The 27,822-nt window shown below is 42.8% G+C and overlaps 2 protein-coding genes and 1 long non-coding RNA gene across 5 annotated transcripts; 1 reads left to right on the top strand and 2 right to left on the bottom strand.

Moving 5' to 3' along the window:
- Positions 1-888: 888 nt before the first annotated feature.
- rmnd5b (required for meiotic nuclear division 5 homolog B) lies at positions 889-5,835 on the bottom strand. Its single transcript, XM_049733280.2, has 10 exons — positions 5,672-5,835; positions 4,293-4,489; positions 4,041-4,183; positions 3,825-3,962; positions 3,632-3,732; positions 3,149-3,315; positions 2,829-2,994; positions 2,619-2,721; positions 2,385-2,539; positions 889-2,306 (listed from the first exon to the last, which is right to left on the bottom strand). Exons 2-10 carry the CDS (start codon positions 4,429-4,431, stop codon positions 2,243-2,245), a joined length of 1,176 nt encoding a protein of 391 aa, XP_049589237.1. The 5' UTR covers positions 4,432-4,489; positions 5,672-5,835; the 3' UTR covers positions 889-2,242.
- On the top strand, positions 4,918-17,638 carry si:ch73-43g23.1 (uncharacterized). 3 transcript variants are annotated; one of them, XM_068652313.1, is made up of 3 exons: positions 4,918-5,218; positions 6,491-6,658; positions 9,450-17,638. In XM_068652313.1, the coding sequence occupies exon 3, from the start codon at positions 9,521-9,523 to the stop codon at positions 17,153-17,155; it is 7,635 nt and encodes a 2,544-aa protein (XP_068508414.1). In that variant the 5' UTR covers positions 4,918-5,218; positions 6,491-6,658; positions 9,450-9,520; the 3' UTR covers positions 17,156-17,638. The 3 variants fall into 3 exon arrangements, with proteins under 3 accessions (XP_068508414.1, XP_049588879.1, XP_049588861.1); XM_049732922.2 differs by lacking the exon at positions 6,491-6,658; XM_049732904.2 differs by lacking the exons at positions 4,918-5,218; positions 6,491-6,658 and adding an exon at positions 7,345-8,896.
- LOC125977297 (uncharacterized) lies at positions 17,352-20,122 on the bottom strand. The gene is made up of 2 exons (XR_007484587.2): positions 19,804-20,122; positions 17,352-17,792 (listed from the first exon to the last, which is right to left on the bottom strand). It is a non-coding gene; the product is annotated as an uncharacterized lncRNA (long non-coding RNA).
- Positions 20,123-27,822: the final 7,700 nt, after the last annotated feature.

The raw sequence follows: 27,822 nt of genomic DNA, 5'->3' as shown, positions 1-27,822 counted from the left end.
CCGGGACGGACTACAACACGTTCGTTTCAAAAGGATTGGTGCTCTAAAAAAGACTTCATTTACAAGTAAAGGTAAGAACACTGCAGTGGTGTGTTTAAATGTACAGTGGTGTGTTTAAAATGTTATTAAATTTAATCAAGAATGGGATAACTACCATGTATGCTTGAAAATCTGACTTGTGAGTCAGTGCCTTAGCGTCATACAGTACGTTTGTAAATCTGACTCTTGAGTTACTGCCTCACCATGAGTTAGTGCCTCACCAACCCCAACCCTCACCACACGTCACTGACAACAAGCACGTATAGGTGACGAATCGTAGGCAAGACCATTTTGGAAGTCAATGCAATTGTTTTCAACTCAAATGCAAGGCAACAACAAGGTTTCTCAGGGTGCCACGATGCGATGCCTCCTGGCTCCTTTTTGGCAACTGGTTATAGTGCAAAGGGCAACGGGTTTGACGCCAAGTTGCACAAGTGACTTTTGATTATATAAACACATTCTTTTGTTCAGGCAAAAGAATTGTTATAATTACGAAGGCATTCATGATGAATCTCATTGAAATGACTTTTGATCATTTTTGCGATGAATGATGGATACGTGTTCATGGTTTTTCGCAACGATTGGGACACAAACAGCAGCATGTGTCCAATACTTGATTACTCCGTCTGTCTGTTCCATTTGTTCTTATTGTCAGACTCTTAAAAGCGTGAGTAATTCAGTTTATGATGCGTTGAAATCTATGTTCCACCTGTTAAGTCTAATATTTAATTCATTAAATTAACTAAATACATTACTCTTCCATACTATCACGAAAACCGAATGTTCTAAGAAAAAAAGGAGGCCTCCAAAGACTTCTGCGTTGTTACGGAAATTATAAGCCTTGTCAAGTGGCCTGGAATATAAACTTTTATTTCTGATACCTGGAAATGAAACATGTCTGGTTACATATTTACAATTAACTCGCATCACGTACAGGAGAGCAGAAAATGCAAACAGACATGAGTGCCTGGACTCTGGAAGCGAGGAACTATTCTCAACCAAAAGAAGTCATCTGAACCTCAAAAACACACACACAAAGAAAATTAAAATCTCCATTATAAATAAAATCCAGATAAGCATTGTGTGTTTAACACTGAATATAGTTCTATAGGTTTCATGTGTGACAGCTATGCTGGTGCAGTGCTTGCAGAGCGAATGAGGCTCACTGATGTCAGGTGACATCACAATTTCCAGGAGGATACTGGGAACATGCATTTGGATACCATGGAGCACTGCGGGACTGCGCCAGAAATCTGTAAGGTGTCCTTTAATTAATTTTCTTGACACTCCCTGTGCTGTGAGCATGAGCCCTGAGGATTTTTGAGAAAAAGAAAAAAGATGCTTCTATTGCGACTGTCTTAAAAGAAAACCAAACCTATGCAACAGACAATCCAGCGGACGACGTCTCTACCCGCGGTGAGTAAAACGGAATCACCAGCCTCCGGGCAGACTGCACAGCAATGGTCGCAGCTCCAACTCACATGGCATGCCAGTATCAGGATATGCGGCGCGTTGGCAAGCAGTGCTGTGTCGATTAAGCATGTTTGCTCAGCTATTTTACATCAGGCTGTTTCGATGGACAACGTAAGGAAAGCACATTTCACAGTAGCATATATTTCCTTGATGTTGAGTTTGTTAAATACATACATGGAACAAAACAAACGGCTTCTACTTGGGGAGAATCTTGCTGGTGGAGTTAGTCACACGTGGGCTGTTTCCACACCGATCAGTGGCTCTGGATCAAAGAGGTGCTTGAGGCAACAGTCTTACTCGAGTGCTACTGCACATCTGCACTAAAAGGTGTTCTCGTTGCCTTAAGAAAAACAAGCAGGTTTTTTTTTTTTTCTTTAGAAGACAATGCAAAGAAAAAAAAAAAAAGCCCAAAGGGCAAACACTATAAATAATCACCGTCACCATCATATTTCTGCTGCAAACAAGTTTGAATGAGTGATTCTCAGTCAAGCAATGTTTGGTTGTGAGGACATTCTTAATGACTCCTCATCCCACGGCAGGTTGCAAAGGGACCCTGAGTTCTGCAGGGTGGCCAAAGGTCTCCCATGAGCACCGGGATCAAAGCTTACTGCTTGCAAGAATGGGTCATGGGCAGGGACAGAGGAGGCAGGTCGCGGCTAATGGTCCTGGAGAAATGCAAGGCACTCCAGAGAACTTCATCACCCTCATTCCCACGCAGGAGTGCAAGCTATCAAAAGTAAATCTGCTTGGCGTGTGAAGGATTCTGCTCCATGGGGCAGTATGGGCATTTCAACCTGACAATACACAAAACATTAAGTATGTGAGAAGGACACAATAGATAAAATCAACACATCAAATGAATGTTGACTTACTTCCCAGCATTGGTCAGTTTGTTGAGAGCATCTCTGGAGATGACGTGACCGCAGATGAGCTTCATGGGCGGGTTGCTCTCCGAGGTTTGTTGTCTGAGGATGGGGCAGGCAAACACCGAGTGGTACCAGCATTTCTTGCCAAGGTCAATTTCAATCTGGACAAGCAAGGCCGATTGGTAGAAGACTGTAAATAATAGGGAAGCAACACACTGGGGGAAAGAGAGCAAAACTCACGGGCAGCTCGTCTTTGTGCGTCCAGACACCGCTGCATTGCCGCTGCTCGATCACCTGCTTTATGTTCATCAGCACAGGCAAAGCCATGCAGCCTGAGGCAAAGCTGGGGGAGTAAAGCACTTAGTCATGTCGCAACCCCAGCAAGTAAATCACGACATGAAAACATGTAACGTTTTACGTGGTTCCCATCAAATGCGGCAGGGGACTCACCTAACACTAAGAGGAGACTCTACAGAGAGGCCCAGTAAAGCGCATGCGTCCCTTGTGAAGATATTGCAGATCTCCGCCCACTGATTGGTTTCCAGCAAACTCCGGTATGGAGAGTTCTCAATGCCATGACGCAGGTACACAAGGCTACCCATCAGGATCTGAATATCTGCACGTGCAACACATAGGCGAGAGCTCAAATATATCATTTATATTGATTGGATATGATTATGCATCACTGTGTCAAAATGTAATATGACCGCTTACAGAAAAGTAAGAATTCACATTAAACGAGAAGAGATGTATCGAAAATCTTCCCTTACCTCTCTGGTGCTGCGAAGCAAAGGGCTGAAAATGCCGAGCGTACTGTAGTGCTTCCATCTGATTGCTAATCCCCCCACTGAGCAGACTGATAAAGTACAAGCGGTGCAATTTAAACTCTAAACTGCTGTTGAGGTCCAGAAGACGTTGGCGATTGGTCACTGCCCACCTAAAGTCGAGCAGAATCAAAGTTACAAAGGTCAATAACGCTCATGGCGGGCGTCTTGCGCTTCATTTCAATACTGCATTGAGGGGCTGGGAAAGAGACGCGCATCGATTTGATCACTTTGCTTCAGCATCATCGAAATAATATCAACTATGGACGTCAACAAGCTTTTTCTTTTGCCAATGCAAGGTATCCTTCTGTGGTGCAGTCATAAAAACAATTCAATCTTTTGTAGCTTAATTGATAGATTGTGTCAAGATCAGGCAGTTCTAAAATGGAAGCAGATGATCAATGTACAGTCAAATTCAAGTTAACATACTCGAGTGCCGGCCTCAGGTTCTGCATTCTTAGCGCTTCCAGGATCCTGTTGAGCTCGAGGAAAGGCTGCTTCATGCTCATATCTATAACTACACCCGACTCCTGGAAAACAACGCACGTATGACATGGTAGCGCGTGAAAAACAAAAAGCCCTACACAACAATAACGATGATGATAGAGGGTAGATTCTTTACCTGACAAAGATCTTCTGCTACACTGAGCATGCCTTGTCTGTACAGATGCTCCACAATGGTTTCACTCAGGTGTTTTTGCCTCTCTGGAGTGTCCCACACAGTCTCTGCGACCACAGCACTAATCTCGGCGTCAAAATTCTGTAAAGACACATAACGTGTCAGGTATCAATGTTGTTGGGTTTTTTTTTTTAAGCAAAACTGATCGCTCTTCTTTACCCTGTCGATGGCTTTGCCCACTTTAGATACGCTGCCGTGAATGTCCTTATGTCGAGAGGCTAGCATCTGGACTGTTTCTTTGATATTCTTACAGCACTGAGCCATGGTCTGAGACAGGACTGAGAGATCTCCGTCTTGGACTCCTGCAAAATTAAAAACATTTGTTTTAATTAAATTAAAACAAATGAAATCAACATTTATCAGACAGGAAAAGACTGACTATCTTTTCAAAGAAAACTGTGTTTTCCTTACCAAATGCAACCAGCTGTCCTCGTATCTCACAGACGCTGCGCAGGAGTTCGTCCAGCCTCTCCTCCGACTGGTGGCCGTACATGACGAAGCGGTGAAGCACTTTCTCCAGCTCCCGCTCCACACACGCACACTGTTCCATGCTTCACACGAGACACACACACATACACGCACACTCACCCACAGTTCCAAAACAGCACCTAGAAAGGAAGAAAATACGTGAAAATCAAATTATGGCCATATAACAGTACATGGGTAAGTGTTGTTTCTTCAGGTGGCTCTAAATGCAAATAACAACTTGGATGAACTGGGCTATAAAAAAATGCTTAGTGAAAATTACTAAGAATGAACTGTGCTCTCGCTGACTACCGTTGCTTGCTCTTGCCACAGGAAAATTGTGTTGTCTGATTTAATCATCCTCTGATTTAATCGAACAGGAACTACTGTGTTCACAACCACAATCTAAACAGTCTAAATATTCAATAGTATTAAGCAATTTGGATGTGTGAGACTTAACACGTGAATGCACACATAGACAAGCAAACATTCACACTAACAATCTCACCTGAGAACAATTCACAATGCCCAATCAACTTGCCATGCACGTTTTTGGAATGTGGGAGTAAACCGAAGTACCCGGTGAAAATGTTTGCCAATTTTCTCACACGTTACGGACCATCCAGTAACTGAATCATAAACAATTGGTTTGTGCATTGGTTAGTTCAGGTTACGCATGAACAGATACGTGTATATTTTATTACTAGCAAAAATTTGAGTTTTGAACACGGCAGGGAAGTATTTAAACTGCTGGTGTTAATACTACTAGTCTACAATCAGGCCTGGTCTGTGTCAAGTCTTGAGGCCTTGTGTTTACTAACGGCGAAACCTCATTTGATCATTGGACAATATGAAATAACACCTGGAGATTGGTGAGTCTTAAATTGTATTACCCTTTTGTTGCAAGGACTAGATCACGATGTGATTTATTGTTTGTATGCGTGTAGGTTGAACACCGCCTTTTACACAATGCTAGCCGAGGCTCATTTATGCTAAAGGAACAACAGTTAATGTATGCTATTCCCATTGGGTGATTTTTACACACCAACTGGGACACTTAGTCCAAAAAAATGACATCTGTTATTATTAAAATGGGCATGTCGGAACGTCGTATAACAGTGCAGACCGTCAACAAACCGTATCAAAGCTCGTCACTGCTAGCAGCTAATTTGTTAGCCAGCGGCAAAGTGACTTGTCAAGGCCTAAATTAACTCGGCAAGGAATGGCGACATAGCCACTAATGTTTGTTAATAATTTCCTCGGCACATAACGACTACAGAACTATGAATAGTTATGAAGATACGGTTTAAACAAAACCCACTTACCGATCTGGATTAGTTAGCAAACATTAGCGTTAGCCACTTGTCTGCAGTTGTTAGCAGTCCGAATGCGGATGTTCCTGTGTCGCATCATGACTTTACGTGATAACTTCACAGTAAAAGTTTTGCAGCCACTTTGCAAGTCCAACAACTTTTGCTGCGTTCACAAAACTGCCTTCATCAAATAACTAAGGCAAAACATAAACAAAACAAAACATAAAGTAATTACTACCGGGGATAAAAAAGAAGAAAAATCTAAAAGCATTATTTTGTGTTTATGAAGGAGGGCGGCTCGGTGGGGCACTGGTTCGTGTGCACGTCAGCTTCACAGTTAGGAGCGTGTAGGTTCGATTTCTCCCCCTGCATGTTTGCATGTTCTCCTCAAACCCGCGAGGGTTTTCTCCGGGTACTCCGGTTCCCTCCCACAACCCCAAAACATGCTTGGTAGGCGGGAGACATCCTGAACCGGTTGCCAGACGATCGCAGGGCACACAGAGAGGAACAACCATCCGCACTCGAACTCACACCTCGGGGCAATTTGGAGTGCTCAATTGACCTTCCAAGCGTGTTTTTGGGATGTGGGAGGAAACCGGAGTGCCCGGAGAAAACCCACGCGGGCACGGAGAGAACATGCAAACTCCACACAGGGAGGGTCATAGGTGAAATCGAACCGGCACCCTCCTAACTGCGAGGCGAACGTGCTAACCAGTCCCCCACCGAGCCGCCCTAAACTGCATACATTTGTAATTAAAAAAAAAAATATATATATATATATATATAAAACTTTTCCTCACCCCCCGTGGGTGGTCTCTTTTTCCCTTCAAGCTCGGGTCCTCTACCAGAGGCCTGGGAGCTTGAGGGTTCTACGCAGTATCTTTGCTGTTCCTAGTACTGCACTTTTCTGGACTGAGATGTCAGATGTTTTTCCTGGGATCTGTTTCAGCCACTCCTCCAGTTTGGGGGTTACTGCCCCTAGTGCTCCAATGACCACAGGTACCACTGAAGTCTTAACTCTCCAGGTCTTCTCCAGCTCTTCTCTGAGCCCTTGATATTTCTCAAGTTTCTCATGTTCCTTTTTCCTAATGTTACCATCATTTGGGATGGCTATGTCAACCACAACGGCTTTCCTCTGCTCTTTGTCCACCACCACAATGTCCGGTTGGTTCGCCATTACCATTCTGTCTGTCTGGATCTGGAAGTCCCAGAGGATCTTGGCTTGGTCATTCTCTACCACCTTTGGAGGTGTTTCCCACTTGGATCTTGGGACTTCCAGTCCATACTCTGCACAGATGTTCCTGTACACTATTCCAGCTACTTGGTTATGGCGCTCCATGTATGCTTTACCTGCCAGCATCTTACACCCTGCAGTTATGTGCTGGATTGTCTCAGGACCTTCTTTGCACAATCTACACCGAGATGGGCGAGATATATATATATATATATATATATATATGTATATATGTATATGTATATATATATATATATATATATATATATATATATATATATATATATATATATATACATATATATATACTAACATACATATAGTCACTTATATATATATATATATATATATATATATATATATATATATATATATATATATATATATATATATATATATATATATATATATATATATATATATATGCGTGTGTTTTGCGGAAAATGTTCCTTACAGATGGTGATTTCTTTTTCTGAAACAGTGAAGTGCATTGCAACGTGAACACCTCAAATTGGGTAATAATATGACACAATCTTCTGCTATCATCCAGGTTCCCAATTGTTCCCCACAGCTTTGTGCTGTGGTTTTTATTTACTTTTTTTTAAATGAATAGTAATTAGATATTTTTACCAAATCATGTCTGAGACCTTTTCTTATGACACTTAGCAACTGTTAATGTTCAAATGTGAGCAATTTACATAACATATTTCCATTTACATACTAACTTAATTCCAACCGTTTCGCTTTAGTGCTTGAGTTTTGTTGTACGACACTCGTCCTGTGTAATATGAATTCCCTCCTGAGATTTCTTTGAGTTTGTCAGATGCCTTTCAACTCTAGTTCATATGATGCTCGAAACTGATCTAAGCTATTGTCGTAACAGTGTCCATCATCACACAATGCTATAAATGTGTGCATTTATTGAAAGCTCTGGAAATTGGACAGGGGCAGAGTGGACAAAATATCTTACCATGACACCTCCCACGTTGAGTGAAATCATTGGGCAAATGAGTTAGCAACTTTGGCTTTGGCTGCAGTGAAATACTTTCCATTAGCATGTGACGAATGACTGAGATTTACAGCTGATCTCTTGAGGTATTAGGACAGACAGGTTTAGTCAAACTGACAGTAAACATATCCATTCAACCTCGCGTGGCTCATCGTATGTCTTCTGCCAACATAAATACTGTAAATGCTATGACCACCATTTGTAGCATTGCTTTGTGATATACAAACCACTGGCTGTAGTCAAAGATCCAGGCAATAAGAGACAAACTTGTGCATACCTTCCTCATGATGCGTGAAGGTAGTGTGCACAAGCAGCCTGTGTGTGACTTGTCAAAGCTGGATGGGTTGCAGGCACCTTTGACCTGTCCTCCCCACACCTAAATCTTGAATGAATGAACACACATATTCACATTTAACTTACAAGGATTAGGGAAAGCTGAAAAACACTTTAGTGAAGTATGTAGTCCATACAGTGCACTTTGTATTTGCTTTGCCCGAGCAAACAGCTAAAGCAATGGCTATCGGTCTCCGATAGTACGGTTCTATATATAGACGGGCCCTGTGACTGAGCTGGCCCTAAGTGTCAGATTCCAGTCGCACTCATCCGTCATGACTTGATCAGCACCTGCTGCTAACTATAAACCCACCCGGCCCAGCGTTCACATGAAAGCCAATGCCCACCCGCACAGCTCAGCTCAGAGAAGAAAAGTCAAGAGCTAGGGTAGCCTCAGAAGGCACTTTGACCAAGGCCAACTCAAAGGGGAGGGGCAGAAATGAAGACGGGAGCACTAGAGGATGCAACGTGCAGGCGAGAGATGCCCCCATTGCTTTTTTATATTGAAGCCTGATCCATGCCACCGCACTGACCTGAAGCAGTGAGGCTCAGTCACATTTGGGTTTTCCAAAGCTACGAGTTAAGAGTGCTTGGATTTTAGGAGACACTTCCCTGGATCACTGGCAGACAGCCTAGAAGAGACCTATCTTTCTTTCCAAAGGTACAGCACCAGATATTCTGTGGTTTCATTGATGTAACATTTGAACTTTGATTCTTGTGAGAAAAAAAATAACACTTGTTTTTTGTACAATCTTTTCTTACCCCAACAAAATTAGAACTCATTCACCACCAGCCCCTTTTAGACCTTCCGTAATCCTACCATAGAAAAAAAGAAAAGAAAATATATGTATTTGGGATTGAATATCTTGATTCCTAAAATACATGAATATACGTCATTGGCAGTAAATGAGTTTTAATATGTATTCTGGGCTTGTGTGTCTAATTGGGTTAGTTTGTCTTATTGTTACTGTTTCCGCGTAATCCAATATTTCAATTTACAGCAATGCTATTTTAAGAAGATTTGATTAAATGGTGTTTGGTTGTTAGTGCACTATTATTACATTATTGTTGTTACAATATCATTGCTGATCACTAAAGACCACCTATCAGAACAATATTATCTATTATTATCAAGTTTCTTTCTCTTCAAGCAGTATGTCAATGCTAATAAAAAATCAAGTGAATTTACACATCCCATCTCAATTCCACTTCAGGGAAAAAAGCAAAAGCAAGCTAGAAGACAGACCGGACGGCCACGTTGAGACTTTGGTGCTATGGACTAGTGATGGACAGCTGGACTCTTCAAGAGGACAGCTACTCATTGCTGCGCAGTGCACCCCGCACACCATTTACCTTGTACCATCGGGATGGCACCCCTAACCACATTGAAATATTTGACATCATAAGTTCTCCAAGTCAATGCGGTACCATCTCTGAGACCACTTGCCTGTGTGACATATTTGGGGATGAATGTGAGTCACCCTCGGCCTCCAACAGTCCGGTCGTAGGATCATCTGTTCGTACCTCCTCCGTGACCAAGGTGGAGAGGACATCTGTCCAATCACCCCTGGCGGATGATTTGAATGACTCCTCAGGCTCGTACCACACGGCACCGGACTCCATTGAAGGAGAAGAGGAGTCTGATCTAACGACGAGAATTTACAGTCCCGCACTGGGGGGTGAGTCCACTGAGTCAGAGCAGCCTGAAATCCTAGTGAGCTCGGAACTTTCTAAAACTAATAGCTTCAGGGAGAAGACCCCTTCTCCTGGACACCAAAGCTCCTCTAGCCTCTGCTCACAGGAAATAGCCTCAGTTTCATGTTATTCCTCTGCTGAGACGAGTTATTCACCCTCGTTGCTTTGTCTAGAGAGTGAGCAAGTGGGACTCACTCCTGTGTTAAAAAGCGCAAGGAATAACAGCGAACTCAGCTTGTCAAATCAATCTCAAACTCCAAGTCCTCCCTGTGAGCCAATGAACTGCGCTATCTCATCCTCCTCAGAATCAGTCAACGCAAAGACTCAGATTAGAGATACAAAACCTGAGCCAAGGAGCACACACCTTAATAAAAACACCAGTCTTTCACCTGGCCGCAGTCCCGTTGATTTTTCTTATCAATCTTCAAATGTAGAATCCAGAGCTGACGTTTCGTCTCACTTGCCTTTGTCAGGATATGCAAAATCCCAGCTGGAAGAAAGACTGCTCTCTTCTGAACTGAATTTTGAACCTTTAAAAGAGCTGAGCAGAAGGCTTTCCCTGCCCAATCTTATGAGCAGAGGCTTAACGCCAAGTCCAGAAATAAAAAGCTCTCCCCTTTGCTCTGAGTTCACAGATCTCAGCTCAACAGAAATTGACTTTAAAAACACTGAGTTTGGCACCACCATCTCAACAGCTTCCACAAGATACACTCCCTCCCCCCCTATTATATCATTCAACCCATATCCTGTGGATGGTGGTGGTGTGCCTGAACTAAAGCATAGTACCTCTTTAGCACCTGACCTGCTTAGTGCACCGTTAGCACTACCCAAAAATGGGTCAAGAACCTCCTCACCTGGACACTCAAGACCAAATTCAGCATCTGAAATAATCACCAAGGTCTGTTCCCCTGTCATCAGTTATAATTTTTCTCCATCACCCGGTGTCAGGAGCACCTGTTCTTCCATCGAGAGCACACACACAGCTCATTCACCTGAAATCCGGATCACACCATCATCCTCTGAGGCCAAAAGGAAAGAAAATATTTCTGAAGAGCAAACAGCATCAGAGTCCCCTCTTTTAGAGTGGGCCCCAACAAGGAGTCTCACCACCTCCCCTGACATCACTGGGATACCTTATTCTGTAGTTCTACCTAAGGAGAGGGACACTTCCCCTTTTCCTGAGCTCTGTCATCTCCCGACTGCTGAGACTGATGCCGCACGTGTATCACCTGCAATAATAAGCCCTTCCCCTAGTAGAGCGAGTTCTCTACAAGACTCGTCTCCCACATCAGGCTTTTCAGGCTCTGAGCTACAGGCTGAAATATCTCAGTCCAGGTCGCACACATCTTCACCCCAGTCAATGTGTTGCACTCCCTCACCTGAGCTGAGATACCAGAGCTTAAATTCTTCACCTGAGCTCAAAAGTAGAGATCCATCACTTGCTACAGCATCTCCATTAAACAGATCTAATCAACGTTCGCCATTAATCCTTTGCCCTGAGTACAACACCCACTATTTACCGCCTACTCCTCCTTTGGATACATCTGGGGGGGTTACCTTCTCCCTTCCCCACCATCACATAGGGTTGGAAACACAGAGCATTCCACCTGAATTTGAATTGGAAAAAGAAGGTGACACGTCTGGAACCACAAATAGTTCCCCAATCATGCCAATTCAGTCGCTGGTATCTAATTCACCTTTTTTAACCGGGGAAAAGTTTGACCAGGCACTGATTCAGAGGCAACCGAGGGACAGACTTACGCCAAAGGAAATACCTGTCGCTGGTTTGACGTCCTTGTCTCGGGAAAATCAAAACACCGGGATTATAAATCATTTTACTAGCCCCACAATTGAAAATAAGTCATTTCCTCATAATATTGTATTCACTAATATGGGAAGGGTTCACCATATTTCTAACAAAGCCAAATCTCTGCAGAGAGAAGAAAGAAGACTGCACCAACACACACATCATTCATTTAAGTCAAATTCCACATCTGAACATTCGAGACAAAAACGTGGAGACAGAATGAGGTTTGCACCGAATATGGCCCACCATATAAACAGGAGGAAAACTCCCTCTCCCCCATTAACCCGATTTACCCCTGTGCACATTATAGAACCTGAGAAACCACGCCGACAGTGGCAGAACAGAGCCCCCTCTGACTTTGTAGCATCCTCACATAGTGGTTATTTGAAGAAGACTGTATCAAATAGGGAAAGCCCCGATATTGTCCCTCTTGACGATAGTAATAGTCGGCCCCACCGTGTCCAACTTGGGAACCAATTAGAACTGGAGAGGAAAATTGAACTGGAGGAGAAGAGAGAAAGGCCGAGGGAAAGGGGGATGAAGAAAGAAACACACAGGGAGGGGCGAGAAATTGAAAAGGGGGAAGAGTGGCAAAGGGATGCCGGTTACAGAGAGGAACAGACTGAGCTGTCATTCAATGCCAAGAATAGAAAAGGGCCTGTTAGTCGCAGTACAGCCCCCACAAGTACGGAGATCTGTCAGGGGCTGCCAACACCGCATTCCTATTCAGAGGGTTTGCTTGCCACCAGACGGCCACAGGACCAGACAAGTCGACTTAAACTTGCTCCTCAGCGAGACAAAAGTGCTGGTCTGACCAAGCGACTTCAGAATCCTGCGCCACCAAACAAGTTCAGTCCTCGATCGGTCACAAACAGGCCTGGCCGAAGTTCAAGTTCAAGCATGGGAAGTGAGTTGGATGAGACAGACAATGAGGTGAAGTGGCTTACAGACGTGGCTTTTCGTAGCCTGTCCAGCCCCGAGGTGGATTACCTTGACATGTACAACTCCAGTCATCGATCATCTACCAACATCTCGCAGCCCTCTACTCAGGAGAGCCCGGCGGGGATCAGTGGGGCCTGGCCTACCTATGCTGATTTCAGGGGTTCCGCTTCAAGGCTGGACAGTGACGAACTCTCACTACAGCAGCAATCTCTGTACCGTACTGACGGAATCGATCCAGACCGCTGCTATGAGAGGGGAAGCTATGAGTGCATTGATGTGGCTGTGGAAAGAGAAGACACTAGGAAGGACACAAGAGGAGTACCAAAAAGACAGATTCAGTTGAAGAGGAAGGAGAGCGTGGATGACAGTAGTGAAAATAACAGTCCTGGACTTCCTGCAATGGTGAACACCCCCTCGCTTCAAAGGCATTGCCGAGAGGCATTGTTGGAACAGTACAGTTCACCAGCAGCAGAGCAAGACGGCTACGCTCCAGAGCACAGTCCTGATCCTGTGCACAATGAAAGAAAATCGCAACTTCCAAGACCTGTTTCTCTGGATGAAACATGCTCTAAGACAAAGATGGCCACTTGCCTTATCAAGAGTGTTCTGTCGAAAAAGATGCAAAGTGCTGATAAACCATCTGATGAGCCAAATGGATATGAAATGAATCCAAGTTTGAGGGAAAGTAACACGACTGAGGAGCCCCAGGAATGTGACAACTCAAATCCTACTCTATCATCTAACTACGATCGTCCCTGTGAAGTTTTTGCTTTGAAAGAAGAACAAAGAGATGACATCAGATCAGCAAAGAACTTTGTCAAGAAATCCAACAACTGGCCGAGCACAGACGACAGCGACAGACTTTCTAACCATTTGCACACTGATGACCAACAGTGGGCTTCTCAAGAGGGCAATACAACTGCACCAGCATCTGAAATTAGATCCAAACTTAGCGTGCGTTTGGATACCTCACAGTCAAAAGGTGGAATACAACACATAGATGATAGTAAAACATTGCAGGGAAGAGAGGGAGCCGACTCAGCTAATGTCATTACAGGGAATACAGGCGCTCCTTCTGCTGCCGGAGCCTTCAGCGCACAGGTCAGGATGACAAGTCAACATCGGGAGTGTGAAAACACAGAGGTCCATAAACAACTGCAACTGAGTGACAAGAACTGCCACGTGACACAGAAAACAGAAGAGATTCCATTTCAAGGCAACAAGAAAAAGAAAGCATCTCTCAATGTGTGCCTTACACCTGAGGCAGACAATAATCGAGACAGATCTTCACCAGATATATGTTTCGGACAGCAGTGGGAAAAGGTCCAAGAAACCAATGCGGATCTCAAAACGGATGAAGATGATGGGGATGAAGATAAAAACGTTAAGGGCCCTATCCACAAAGTTCGAGATGTTAGGAGACTTGTAAAGAACACATATAATCTCTCTTTCAAAGCAACCAGCCGCACATCACCCTCGGATCTCGCTGAAGAAAGGAATGAACATTTGAACGGGGGAAACAAGGATAGAATTAAAGAGGATGCGGAAGAAACAGACAAAGAACGTACAGCAGAGTTATGCAAGGAAAGGACCAACAAGTGTATGGTGGAGCGGAGAGATGAGAAGCTGTCTACGTTTTTGCAAAGCGAAGGGAAGCCTCCATCTCAACTACACCCAATGCAAATACAATGCAAGGCAGTTTGCTGGAAAGATGACAAAACTAAAATCTCTAAAGACTCAAAGAACCATACACTGGGCTCTGCAATAAGAGAGCAGGATAAGACCTCCTCCAAAAACGACACGCAGTGGGGTATGCAGGATTCAGCAGCTTGCGGAGCAACTAGCAAATCGTGGCAATGCGACTGTAGTACAGATGCACAATCGCTGAAGGCAGACAGTGAGGACAAGCCTGTTGTTGAGAGAACAGACGGAAAACCTCCCTTGCTAGGAAGTCTCCCCAAACTTCCCAGTAAGGAAAGAGAAGTGTCCACTGCTGTCGTTTTGATAAGAGATGGATCCAGCCAGGCAAAGCCATGTGTAGCACTTACTCAGGAAGAGGTCCCGACTCTTCCCCAGGCCTCATCGTCACCTGAGATCACAACTACTGGCAGCACCCCAAGCAGTAGTAGTCACTCAGTTTCCATGTTATTAAAGGAGAAAGGCTACCAAGCTGATATTGGAGCAGTGGTGGGTGATAGCCAGAAGACGACTGAAGGAAAAGGGGTCCCGCGTAAACATGTCAACTGCTTGGAGATCCCACTACAGACACCCTCGGATGGTGGATCTGAGGCACCTCAAGACAAGACTATTTGTGCTTCGTCCACTGTGCCGAGCCCTTTGTTGCTGTTTGACCATGAAAATAAACCCCCAAAGACCAGAGAGGACGAGGGGGCCTGCATCGCGCAAATGACAACCATCTCATCAGGAAATCAGCCAGACCACCTTTCAATTCTCAGCAAACACAAGGAACACAAAGATTTTGAAGCGGTGAAAAGACAAGACTTGACTTTCCCCCCAAGGTCACCTGGGGTACGACGTTTCAGACCTCAGCCCATTGAGGTAAAGTCACTTTCTAAAGAGATAACAAAGCCAGAGATGACTGCAAGTAACCCTCCAAGTAGACCGCAAACCATCCAAGTTAAATCCATTGCTAAAAATTCAGAAAAGCCAGTCGTACCTCCAAAACCAACTTGCAAATTTAAACCTGCGGATTTAGGAGCAAAGACTAATGAAGTGCCCGAATCAGCTATTCAGAACATAAAACCTCAACGTGAGGAACGGCCTCAAACAATAGTAGTGTCATCGCCCACAATCTACAGAAAGATCCCCAGTGAGTCCTCCTCAGTGTCCTCCCAAACGAGAAAACTAGCTGTGTCTGCTGTATCCAGCCTTAAACCGCCACCAAGCAAAATGACTACAACCCTGTCATCTTCATCAAGCAAAGATGCTTCAAAAGGTCAGTGGCAGCAGCAGCAATGGACAGAGCCTGTGAGATCCGCACATACTACAGCTGCAATATCAGCGCTTCTCCCTAGTATTACCTCAAGTCAAGGTTCAAATTCTGATCACGTCGCAAAGCAGGTGCCCGAACCATCTTTAACAGGAGCCAGACATACACATTCTGCTGTTGTGGAGCCGAACACGGATGAAGCAGCTGTGACATCTTCAAGCAATACCAAACCACCTGCTGCTGTCTCCACAACACAAGCCCCAGGATACAATCAGCAGCAATATCTCGGGTCATTGTCCAAGGAACACACCCAAAGGGCTACTGACCCACATTTTTATGGCTCCGATGATCCTCCAAGCTATGACGAAAGAGAGAGCTTTAGTCCACTCATGCCAGATTTGACCCACCGGCGTTTAAATCGGTATCACAACTCTTCCTACCCTCCTCCCTGTTCCTTTACAGCTGGCTGTCCTCCTCAGCCACCTTTACCCCCGCATGCACCTCATCATCACCACAGCCCACACAACCTCACCCCACCAGCGCCTCCACACTCCCCTGGTACCGGGATACCATACCAAGCCCCCCCGCCTGTCGTCCGTCCCCACCATTTCAGAGCTGATCCTCAGCCCTTGAACTTCCAGCCCAGCTCATCGCCAAAGTCAAATCCTCTTGGTCCAAGCCAGCTGCCTGCCATGTACCAGCCTCCCCCATGTCCTCCCCACCCCTCGCTCATGCCCAGTGACCCCCGGCGACTCCCTCTCCATCGATCCCCGCAGCAGCATCATCATCATCAGCAGCAGCAGCAGCAGCAGCAGCAGCAGCAGCAGCAGCAACAGCAGCAGCAGCAGCAGCAGGCAAGCATGCCTGGTGCTCCTTACAGCGACCCCGGGCACAGCCACTCCCCTGGCCTCGTGCCCATGGATCCCCAATACATATGTGGGCAGTATGGCTCAGAGTATGGGGGTGACACCTCCAGTTTGTACTCAGAGAGCAGTTATGGACAGGCACCTCGAAGAGTCCTCTTGGATCCTGAGACGGGGAAGTATTTTTATATTGAGGTGCCAATGCAGCCCTTAAGGAAGATGCTATTTGACCCAGAAACTGGCCAGTATGTGGAAGTTCTCATCCCCCAGCAAGGCATGTCACACTCAAGCCTATATCCCCCATCACCTGCTCCATACACATCTCTTCACAACCCCAACATGTACGGCCCAGCTCCACAGTACATGCCCTATGCCGCTCATCCTCCCACGGCTCATCCCCCGCCTCAACACCAGCCGCCTAGATATCCCGAAGTCTTATCTGCAGCGACAATACACCCAAACGGGGCCGGTGGCAGCTACAGGAATTGTTCTGGGCAGGGATCCAAACCAGAGGCCTCACACCATCCACCACTGGACCAGAGCTACCTGGAGGGAATGTACTATGTTCCCACAGGGATGAATGCAGGCTCCAACCCCACCACACCAGTCTACTACCATAAACATCCAGCCAGCCTTCCCCCGTCAGGGGGCAAAAGGTCCTGAAATAGCAGACACCAGCCGTCTTGCTGGAGCCTGTGAAGTTTTAAATACACACTGTATAAAGTAGGTGCCTAATGTTAGCTTGTAATGTTATTTGAGTTTTCATGTTGCAATTGAAGACAGCACTTCGGTGTGTTGTTTCTCCGCTGCCCTCTTGTCTGTCAAGCTGCTATATCAAAATAAGAAACTGCTTTTGAGATAATGCTTCTTAAACATGAATGCGGGTGAGAAAGGTGAGGTTATAAACACCAGAACAGATACACAAATACTTTGTCATTTTTGATACAAGACAATTTTAACTTACTTGCTGAAGTTCTGCAACAAAACAGGCAAGCGTTTTCTGTACTTTGCCAAAGAAATGTCTCCCAAGAAACTTGTAAATGCTGTTGTAAAAGATACTTAGTCACTTTGTCAAACGGAAAACTGAGTTGTGTCCATGACATCTATTATGACAACAATCTCAATAAACCATGTCACATATATGCATTTTATTTTAACTCGTTCTTTCTCACACTTCAGGGGTAAGTTAGTATTGCACCCGAGCACTATTGTACTTTTCCTGAACAGGTTTGTGGGTGTGCCGAGGCCTCTCTCAGCTGGCGTGGCGAGGGGTGGGCAAGACCTTGGACTGGTTGGCAGACTATTTCAGGGGCATAAAGAGAAAAAAAACATTGACATTTATCCATATGTATAATATAAAGTATTGCATGCTTTAGAATGTAGCAGGAAACCAGAGTATTTGGAGAAAACACATCCAGACAGACAGATTAGTTCTGAAAATTAAAACCATAAAACACATCTGTTGAACACGGGAACCAACTCGCCACACAAAGGCCAATTCCTATATAATTCCTGTATTAACAATCATGTTTATTGTTTATCATGACATGTTCCAGTTTCTTGAGCAAATTAGCTGAAAATGTAAAAATATTTTTTAAATAGTCATACATTTACCGTATTTTTCGGCGTATAAGTCACGTTTTTTTTCCATAGTTTGGGTGGGGGGGGGCGACTTATACTCAGGAGCAATTTATGTGAAATTATTCACAAATTTTCAAAATTCAAAAATCCGCGATGTAGTGAAACCGCGATAAATGAACCGCGATGTAGCAAGGGATTACTCGCTAATTTGAACGGCAACTGACGACATCAGCGGCTCGGCACACACGTGGCGTTGTTTACATAAAGGACGAAGAATTCGATCGATGGATTTAATGATTTGGAGTGACACAGATGGTTTGATAATATTGTTGTTTATGTAATAGTTATTTGATATATAGTTTATATATCGTTATATGGGCCTGTGGAATAATTTGAAGTGCAACTGACAACGAGTCCGACGTCCATAAAGGATGAAGAATTCGATAGGATTTAATGATTTGGAGTGACACAGATGGTTTGATAAAGGTTTTATTTATGTTATAGTTATTTGGATAACTGTTAATGTTACGTCAGGCCCATTCTCAGCTCCTCGTTTGTGTTTGTCACGTTAGCATACCATATCGCTTAAGCCTGTTGTTGCTGGTTCATGTCTGTTCTTGGTGTTGGATTTTGGCAAATAAATTTCCCCCAAAATGCGACTTAAACTCCGGTGCGACTTATATATGTTTTTTTCCTCTTTAGTGTGCATTTTATGGCTGATGCGACTTTTACTCCGGAGCGACTTTTAGTCCGAAAAATACGTAATAGTAATAATGTTTCACTTTTTGAATTAAACAATTTACTACATTTTAGTATATTACTTGAAAATGAAAAATTCAATATTTAACGTAAACTGGTGAACTTGTGACGTTTGTGTTTAGTCCTCGGTGTCGACGAAAAGGCGTTTAAACGTCAGCAGTGGATTTACAAAACCGTCAATGTACGTAAGCGACCGCTAGAGAGTGCCACAACACAACAAAACTTCCTGTGGCGGCCCATCCTGTTTAATCCTGTTCAAAGCAGGAACTCTGTCATTATTGCGCACCCTTTTACTACATCTCCCTGCTTGAAACGTGACAGTGGCAATTGAAAGCAGATTAATTTATTAACTCGTGTCTTGCCTTTGATGTGAGTGGAAGGAAAATGATCGAGACGAATCATACTATGAGTTTTGTTTCTTTCCCTTAAGTACAAATAAATATGTCAGGGTATCATTAAAATATTGTAACAGAGGTCAAATAAAAGATAAACTCAACAAGCTGAATAAACAAAAACAGCACTATGGCCTTGGTTATGCTGTACACCAGTATGTAAAACTGCAATGCATTATGCCATGACTTCCAATATTTTGTTCCTTTAGATCAAATAATTATGAAAATATTTTCTATTTGTAGTAGTGGGTAATAGTAGTAGTAATATTAACATCATTATATAAATGTAAGATGTAATAGTATATTCAAATTTTACTGAAAGAAATGTCAACAGCATGGAAACCACTGTCAACATATTGAACAATGTTAAATTAATACCTCTCTGACAGTGTCAAGCAAAAGTGATCATTAGCTTTGTAAGGGTGAAATTTGAACAACGGCTCATTGTTTTCACTTCTGCGTCTGTCTCCTGCAACATGATGCAAGGAAAACCCATCTGCTCAATGTAATAGAAATCAAATGATGAACTGTTGCCTTCAATGATGATATTATTACATAAGAAATAAACTTTGATCCAACCTGTCACACTGTGAGACACTAAGGTTCAGTGGAAGTGCAGAGCCTTGATCTTGTGCGGTCATCATTTTGATCACGGTAGCCACACCTTAGGAACACAGACTGTAATCTACGTCTGACACGCCTTAGTGCACAATCACTTCTAGACACACACATTTACGGTACACATGTGTCATGAGTTGATTCGTGATTTGAAATAAAGACCAGAAAAGTCTAGTGTTCTATATAGCACAGCTGAAAATTTGGTCAACAGAACAAATGGAAAAGTTGCCTGTCTTCGGTGTCTTGCTGCTATCAGAAAGGAGAAAACGTGTCTTGTTGCTATCAGGAAGGTAAAAACGTGTAGGTGGCATGGGCAATGCCGTATGATAAGAAGCCAGTTTAAAGGGGTAATAGGACAATATTTGGTTTGTAAGATGTTTCATCGTGTTTTTAAACATCCTTTTGTGGAGGAGTTCGCAACTTTGTAACCACCCCCCATCTGCCGATTACTGTATTGTTGACTCAGAGTGAAGTTGAACAGGTTCTTGTCATTTTGTCTCTGTGTGATATGTTGTGTGATGTATCAACCATAGCATTACCCCACCCCCGCATTTAAACACAAGGGTACTATTTTGACAACTACTTTTTTTGTTAGTTAACAGGATTACGCAACATTATCTACACTTCATTTTTATTAAAAAGTCTATATTATTTGTGCAGTTTCCCAGGTCAATCATCTCCCATCAGATGTATTAATAGTAAAAATAAGAAAAAAATTCCCGAGCTAACAAACCTGTCTTCACACAAGCATGCCCAAAGATGTACAGTATAAAATTAATCATCAGCAGTTGCTTTATCTAGACATAAAAAGCAGGATTGCAGAAGATTTTATGTTTATTCTTTTTCTGCACAAACTAAATTTGGAAATAATGCTAACCGTCTGTTTGCATTCAGCCTTCTTTCATATGTATTATAAAACTGTGTGTCTCTTATCTGGTGGCCAACAGTGGATTTACGCCCTAAATTTAAGTTTTAATTGTTGTCTGTTGCTCTATCTGTCCCTTTTAATTGACAAGCAAACAGTCTAGGGCATGTGTGTCAAACTCAAGGCCCGGGGGCCAGATACGGCCCGCCACATCCTTTTATGTGGCTCGCGTAAACAACTCAAATTCATGTCAGTGCTAAAATTGCAAATTGTCTTCACTTTTAAAAAATAGAGATATTGCTAGCAATTTTTTAACCATTAGTCTTTTAAAAATATTTGAATATTTTCTACTTGTTTCAGAAAACTAGTTATTCGTCAATTTGCTGCGTAGTCTATACTGTATATAATACAGGCACGTGCACTCATGAGGCAGGTGAGGCAGTGCCTCACCTTGCCACCAGGGGCGGTAAAGGGCTCAACATGGTTTCCTCAGCTGTCACCATAAGTTGTTCAAAAATGAATAATATAATAAAACATAATATAATAGCTGTCCTGTGGTCTATGCTTTTAATGCAATTTTGGTGTGTTTCCTATACATTTGGATCATTTTCATAGTCAAAATAGCTGTATTTCTTGTTCAAATAACAACGGGAGACGAGAATCATGGAAGCTGAGGCAGTGACAGGTAGTGCCTCTCAGGGCGTGCGTGTGAGCGTGTGCACCCCTCACACACGCACTGTAGTGAGCGCATGCAAACGGCGCGTGCTTGCAGTCAGCGGGAAAAGGCGCGTGCCTTGAGGCAGCCAATACTTTTGCCTCAAAAATGGGGCGATAGTGAGCCACGACACGAGTAAATGCGAGAGTAAATTAAGAAGAAAAAAAAAGAAAAGAAAAACAACCAACAACATACGGTGCTAACGCGTTGCTATTTGTCTTTATTTTCCCTGAAAATGGAGGATGTAATCTCGAAGATAAGACATTTTTCAAAACTTGACTGTCAGTCAAAGCAAAAAATCATAAGTAAGGGAAGACCAACGCCAGATTTGCGAGGATTAATTCAAACTACGTTCCTCCCGGGACGAACTACAACACATTCGTTTCAAAAGGAGAGGTACTCATTTACAAGTAAAGGTAAGAATACTGCAGTGGTGTGTTTAAATGTACAGTGGTGTGTTTAAAATGTTATTAAATTTAATCAAGAATGGGATAACAACCATGTATGCTTGTAAATCTGACTTGTGAGTCAGTGCCTTAGCGTCATACAGTACGTTTGTGCCTCACCAACCCCAACCCTCACCCCACGTCACTGATATAATATGAGGCATTCATACATTTATTTGGGTCAACATAATGGCCCTCCGAAGGGAACTATGACGACGACGCGGCCCGCAACAAAAATTAGTTTGACATCCCTGGTCTAGGGCATAGATTGCCTTTCACCCCAAAGTCTGCTGCTATAGGCTCTCGCTCCCCTCAACCCTCAAAAGGACAAATGTTTCAGAAAATGGATGAAATGATAAAAGGTTAAATTTAAAATGACCAAAATGAAGACACCAGTTATGAATATTTGGTTATTTTGGCGTCTTGAAGAAAATCCCAGTTTTCTTTAGCGCAGCATGGACACAAAATGAAAAAAAAAATGGAAAGGTTAAGTATAGATATTGTTGTTTAATCCCACTAACCTCCAGGGTTCTCTGACCTCTGCTTTATTTAACAGTCGAACAGTGATTGAGGTCTGAGCTCTATTGAGTCCCATTATTTTTTTAATCAAATTATCCCCAACAGACCCACGACTTTTACAACTTAAAGATTAAAAAAAAAAAATAGAGTTGTATTCGACCCAGACTTGTGTGCACAGGACCTGCGAATGAAGTAGTGTCTACATGTGACCCGGTATCTGCTTTGCCACACATCAAGGGTAAATCACCTATTACCAAAGGTCATAAAAAAGTAAGAGTCATGTTTGCTGCTTGCATGACTCACTAAATCAGACAAGAGACAACACTTTCACAACAAAAAGGTGGCAAAGTGAGCCAGAGTGAAGACGGTCCACCGGAAGGCTTATGTTACCTGCATGTCCATAAAAGGCATTGACTTCCATGTCAACGAACACGCATGTGCCAGCGTGTAACATTGTGACAGGCGCTGAGTGAGTAAGGCAAAAAGAGAGATAAGACAAAGGGGTGGTGCCTTGTGAACACCTGAAACCGCGCCATCCGGCCTTCATTTTGTTGCCTAGTAACCGTATACTGAGAAAGTCCTGTCGCTTGTACGGAGAGTAGATGCACTGGAGCAGTACTCACGACAAGGTGAACTCATAATCACTGGTCTTAAAATAACACACCGCTCCTATGCCAGGGCGGCGGGTCCTCCTGATCCCTCGACAGATGACTCTCCATCGGACGAACTGTCAACGCTTGAAAATCAGGTAGTACAGTTTTTCGAGAGTAAGCATATGGAACTCCAGAAAGGAAACATTGCCGCTTGTCACACACTCCCAAGAAACCGAAAACGACTAAAAGATGTTCCGAAAATTACACTGGGCAACAATTTTTTACTTTTTGAATGTTGTCTTGATTTTTACAACTGATTTAGGGTAGCTTTGCGCTGCTGAATCAGGAAATAACATCCATTTGTTTCCATCAGGTCAGGTTTTTGTGCCAAGTTGATTTGAAAAAATTAGATCTTGTGACAAAATCACAGTTTTTCACTACCAGAACAAATGCCTTCCAAGCTTCCAGTTCCACTTCGTTCATTGAATTTTCGAACTCTGGATCTCTGATGAGCTCACGGATCTGAGGACCGTCAAAGATGCCAGCTTTCAACTTTTCCATGGTTAATCCTGGAAAAGCTTGGCACAAGTAAGTGAAACAGTCACCATCCTTATCCAGAGCCTTGGTGAACTGTTTGATTAAGCCAAGTTTGATGTGCAGAGGTGGGAAGAGTATTCTGTCTCTGTCCACCAGAGGGTCGTTGATGACGTTCCTCTCCTTACAAGGCACCAATTCCTCCCGCACAGGCTAGTCCTTCTTCGTGTAATGCTGAGCACGGTCTCTACTATCCCACATGCACAAAAAACATGGGTACTTGGTGAAGCCAGACTGTTGTCCCAACAAAAAGTTCACCATCTTCAGGTCAACACAAATAAACCACTTATGCTGATCATAGCCAATTTTCTCCAGTACGTACTTCACTGCTTCATACTTCTCCTTCAGCGTAGTCGAGGGGGCGATAGGTACAGAGGCAAACAGGTTGCCGTTGTGTAACAGAACACATTTCAGTGATCCCTTACAGCTGTCAATGAAGAGTCTCCAATCTTTGGGTTCGTACTGTGACACACCAAGCGTGAGCAGAAGCTGGGCAATATCTGCACAGTACACCAAGTCCTTCTCCTCAGAGAAAAAACGGAGATACTCTCAATGCCGTTTGCGGTAGAAACTGATACGAGCACTGTTAGAGAGTAGGTTTTTTCTTTCAATCTGGATGCCGACAGTTCGTCAGAGTCCTTTGACAAGCTGAGGTCGCGAACTAGATCATTCAACTCGTTTTGGAAAAATGGATCTCGAGCATCATCTTCAAAAACCACTTCTGCTTCTTCTTCATGTTCTTCAACACTGGAGACATCTTCGTCACTAATGTCAGGAAGTTCTCCGCAGATAGGCACTGTAATTTCGTCACAATGAGCTACAGGACGACGTGCTGATTGAAGATCAGGATACTTGAGGCTTCCTCGGTTCTTTCTGTTGATACCGGTCACATCAACAGCACAGAAGTAGCAGTCAGTGACATGGTTTGTCGGCTCCCTCCAAATCATAGAAATCCCAAATTTCAGACTCCTCTTGCCATTGGTCCATCCACGCAGAGTCTCAGTGCATGCCTTGCACACTATGTGTGGTGCCCAGGCTTTATCCTGGTCACCAAGTTTAATTCCGAAATATGCATGGTAAGCACACGTGGCCATATCTAAAAAACTTGACCTGATTGAGCAAAACCAATGTGATTTTTGGATTCAGCACATCAGATTCGTCCTAAATCAGCTGAAAAAACTCAGACAACAAATTTGTTGTTGACCTGTGTTATCATTCGGTTCGTCAATAAGAAACATAAAGTGGATCTTTTGAAGCAAGGGAGGAAACTAAAAGGAACGGGTGTTTACCTAAATGAACACCTCACTACGAAGAATGCTGAGATAGCCTGGAACGCACGCAAACTGAAGAAGGAAAACAAGGTTCTCGCAACGTGGGTCAGAAACTGCAAAGTATGGATTAAAACAAACGGAGCAACACCAGAAGATGTCAAAAGCCTCGTTGTGAGTGAACTGGAGGAACTGAAGATTTATGGCCTGGTGCAACCTAACATCTACAATGGCTGAACTGATGACCATAAACTGGTACCTATTGGACCCTCCTGACGAGAATGGTGGATTACAGCGGAGCACAACATGGCAAACAGAAACTGTCGGGGAGGACATCCAACTCAGGTAGACCGTCCCCTTACACCCTTCATGCCATCCAGTGACACTCTCAATAATGCAGGAATTTCTGTCCCACCGAATCTAGACTCTTTATTATTTAATTCATTTGACCTAGAGAATGTTACTGCTGGTATTTATGAGTCCTTCTTGAACCCAGATACTAATTACACTTCCCTAAAATCTGTTGAATTGTCATGCAAATATTTTTCTGAAGATATGTTTAACAAACTGTGCAATACTCCTCCTGGCCACTGCCAAACAAATGTATTCTCCACTGTCCACTGTAATGTACGGAGTATCTCTAAAAATCATGATGGTCTGCAAACCTATTTATCAACCTTAACACATTCCTTTTCAGTAATAGCTCTTACTGAAACCTGGATGGTTGATAATACATCTAGCTACCCTCTCTCTCACTACACTCCTATACACTCATGTAGACCAAACAAGCAAGGTGGAGGAGTCTCACTGTATGTGATTGATAATTTCAATTTCTCTCCCAGAAAGGATCTAAGTGTTAACTTTGATATGACTGTAGCCGAATCTGTGTTTATAGAACTTTCATCTTGCTCACTTATAAACAACAAAAATGTGATAATTGGATGTATATATAGACCACCAGACTCTGATAAAATCACTTTCGATGAAGCCCTCGACTCCACTCTAGAAATCATAAACAAAGAAAACAAATTGCGTGTCCTACTTGGTGACTATAATATTAATTTGCTTGAAACTAAGCAGTCACATACAGCAGACTTCCTTAATACATTATACTCCAGTAACTTTTTCCCTCTTATTAACAAACCCTCCAGGATCACAAGCTCAACGGCCACTCATTGACAACATTTTATTTAATTCTCTAGACTACAAAATAACATCTGGCCTGTTGATCTGTGATGTATCTGATCATCTTCCTGTCTTCAATTTCATCCACAATGATAGTGGTCCAAAAATCAAAGGTCATACTGGTGATCAAATGAAATTCCGCAAATTTACGGAGAAAGACATTGTATCTTTTATATCTATCATCAGCTCTGTGTCATGGGATGAGGTTATCCTGTTGCAAGATGTCAACAAAGCCTATCACTCCTTTCTAACAATACTCACAAATGCATTAGAGTCCTCATTTCCTTTAATTTCTAATCGTAAAAATAACTCTAAAGGGAAACCATGGATAACGGATGAACTAAAAAAATCTTCACGTTAAAAAAAAATAAACTTTATAGAAAATCTATTGCAAATCCCACCCCTATAAATATAGAAACATACAAGAAATATAAAAATTAATTTACAGTATTACTAAGGAAAACCAAACAAACTTACTATGCTGATAAATTTACTCAAGCCTCTGGTGACATCAAAACAACATGGAATCTTATCAACCATTTATTACATCGCAAAAAATCTAAAACATCTACCCCAAATGAGATGCTGGGGAAAAATGGAGCCCATTCAAACCCACTAGATATTTCTAATGGTTTCAATGATTTCTTCGTAAATGTTGGCGCTACCTTGGCATCTAGCTTCTCAACCTCTGATACAAGCCCCTGTTGCCTAATTAAAGGGCAGTTTCCTTCACTCTCCATTCTTGACCCTCCTAGTGTTGAGGAAGTTTACAGCATTGTCATGAGCTTGAAAAACTCGGCCCCTGGCCATGACGAGATCAGAAGCTTACTTATTAAGAAAATCATCCATTCAATAATAATCCCACTAACACACATTTTCTCCTTATCTTTAAAATTTGGCATTGTACCCCAAGAACTAAAAATTGCTAAAGTCATTCCTATTTTCAAAGCTGGCGAGACAAATGAATATGGTAATTTTCGGCCTATATCCATTCTTCCATGCTTCTCCAAGATTCTAGAAAAAATGGTTTATTCAAGATTGGCAAAGCACCTAGAAACAAATAATATTCTCTACAAGCATCAATATGGTTTCCGCAAAAAGTTTTCCACTGAGCATGCACTGCTTCTGCTTGTCAACCATATCTCAACAGCTCTTGACAATAAGAAATTCGCTCTTGGTGTCTTTCTAGATCTAACTAAAGCATTTGATACTGTCGACCATAAGATCCTTATCGCTAAGCTAGAGAGATATGGAGTGAACAATTCTGCCCTAAAATGGTTCACAAACTATCTTGCCAACAAAGAACAATATGTATATTTAAATGGTTGTTCTTCCAACAGATTTAAAATACTATTTGGGGTCCCGCAAGGCTCAATATTGGGTCCTCTATTATTTTTGGTGTACATAAATGATTTTTCCATGTCTTGTTCAAATTGTCTCCCTTTGTTATTTGAGGACGATACCAACCTCATTGCCACCCACGATGATTTTAATTCCCTCATTGCAAGTGTGAATGCTGAGTTGTACGCTATTACAAAATGGTTCAAAACAAATAAGTTGACACTCAATATAAAAAAATGTAACTTCATGATCTTCTGCAATATAAACAAATCTTACCCCAAAGAACAGACCAAAATTTACATAAACAATAACGAAATCCATCAAGTTACTAGCACCAAATTCCTAGGAGTTATAGTAGACGAACACTTAAATTGGTCCGAACACATTGATTTGGTTTGCAAAAGATCTATGAAAATGCTAGGTATTTTACGGAAAGTTTGTCCCTTGGTTCATC

This window comes from Syngnathus scovelli, chromosome 1 (assembly GCF_024217435.2).
Source record: "Syngnathus scovelli strain Florida chromosome 1, RoL_Ssco_1.2, whole genome shotgun sequence".
Lineage (NCBI taxonomy): Eukaryota > Metazoa > Chordata > Actinopteri > Syngnathiformes > Syngnathidae > Syngnathus > Syngnathus scovelli.
Note: the sequence above shows the minus strand (reverse complement) of the source record. Positions and strands in the feature narration are given on the sequence as shown.

What these genes read in the sequence shown, in the direction of transcription:
- rmnd5b (XM_049733280.2), bottom strand. Translation starts at nt 4,431, where the DNA reads ATGGAACAGTGTGCGTGTGTGGAGCGGGAGCTGGAGAAAGTGCTTCAC. An exon ending in TAGCAGAAGATCTTTGTCAG is followed by an intron (nt 3,733 to 3,824) that starts GTAAAGAATCTA and finishes GTTGTTTTCCAG; the next exon opens with GAGTCGGGTGTAGTTATAGA. An exon ending in TGCTTCGCAGCACCAGAGAG is followed by an intron (nt 2,995 to 3,148) that starts GTAAGGGAAGAT and finishes TTGCACGTGCAG; the next exon opens with ATATTCAGATCCTGATGGGT.
- si:ch73-43g23.1 (XM_049732922.2), top strand. Translation starts at nt 9,521, where the DNA reads ATGGACAGCTGGACTCTTCAAGAGGACAGCTACTCATTGCTGCGCAGT.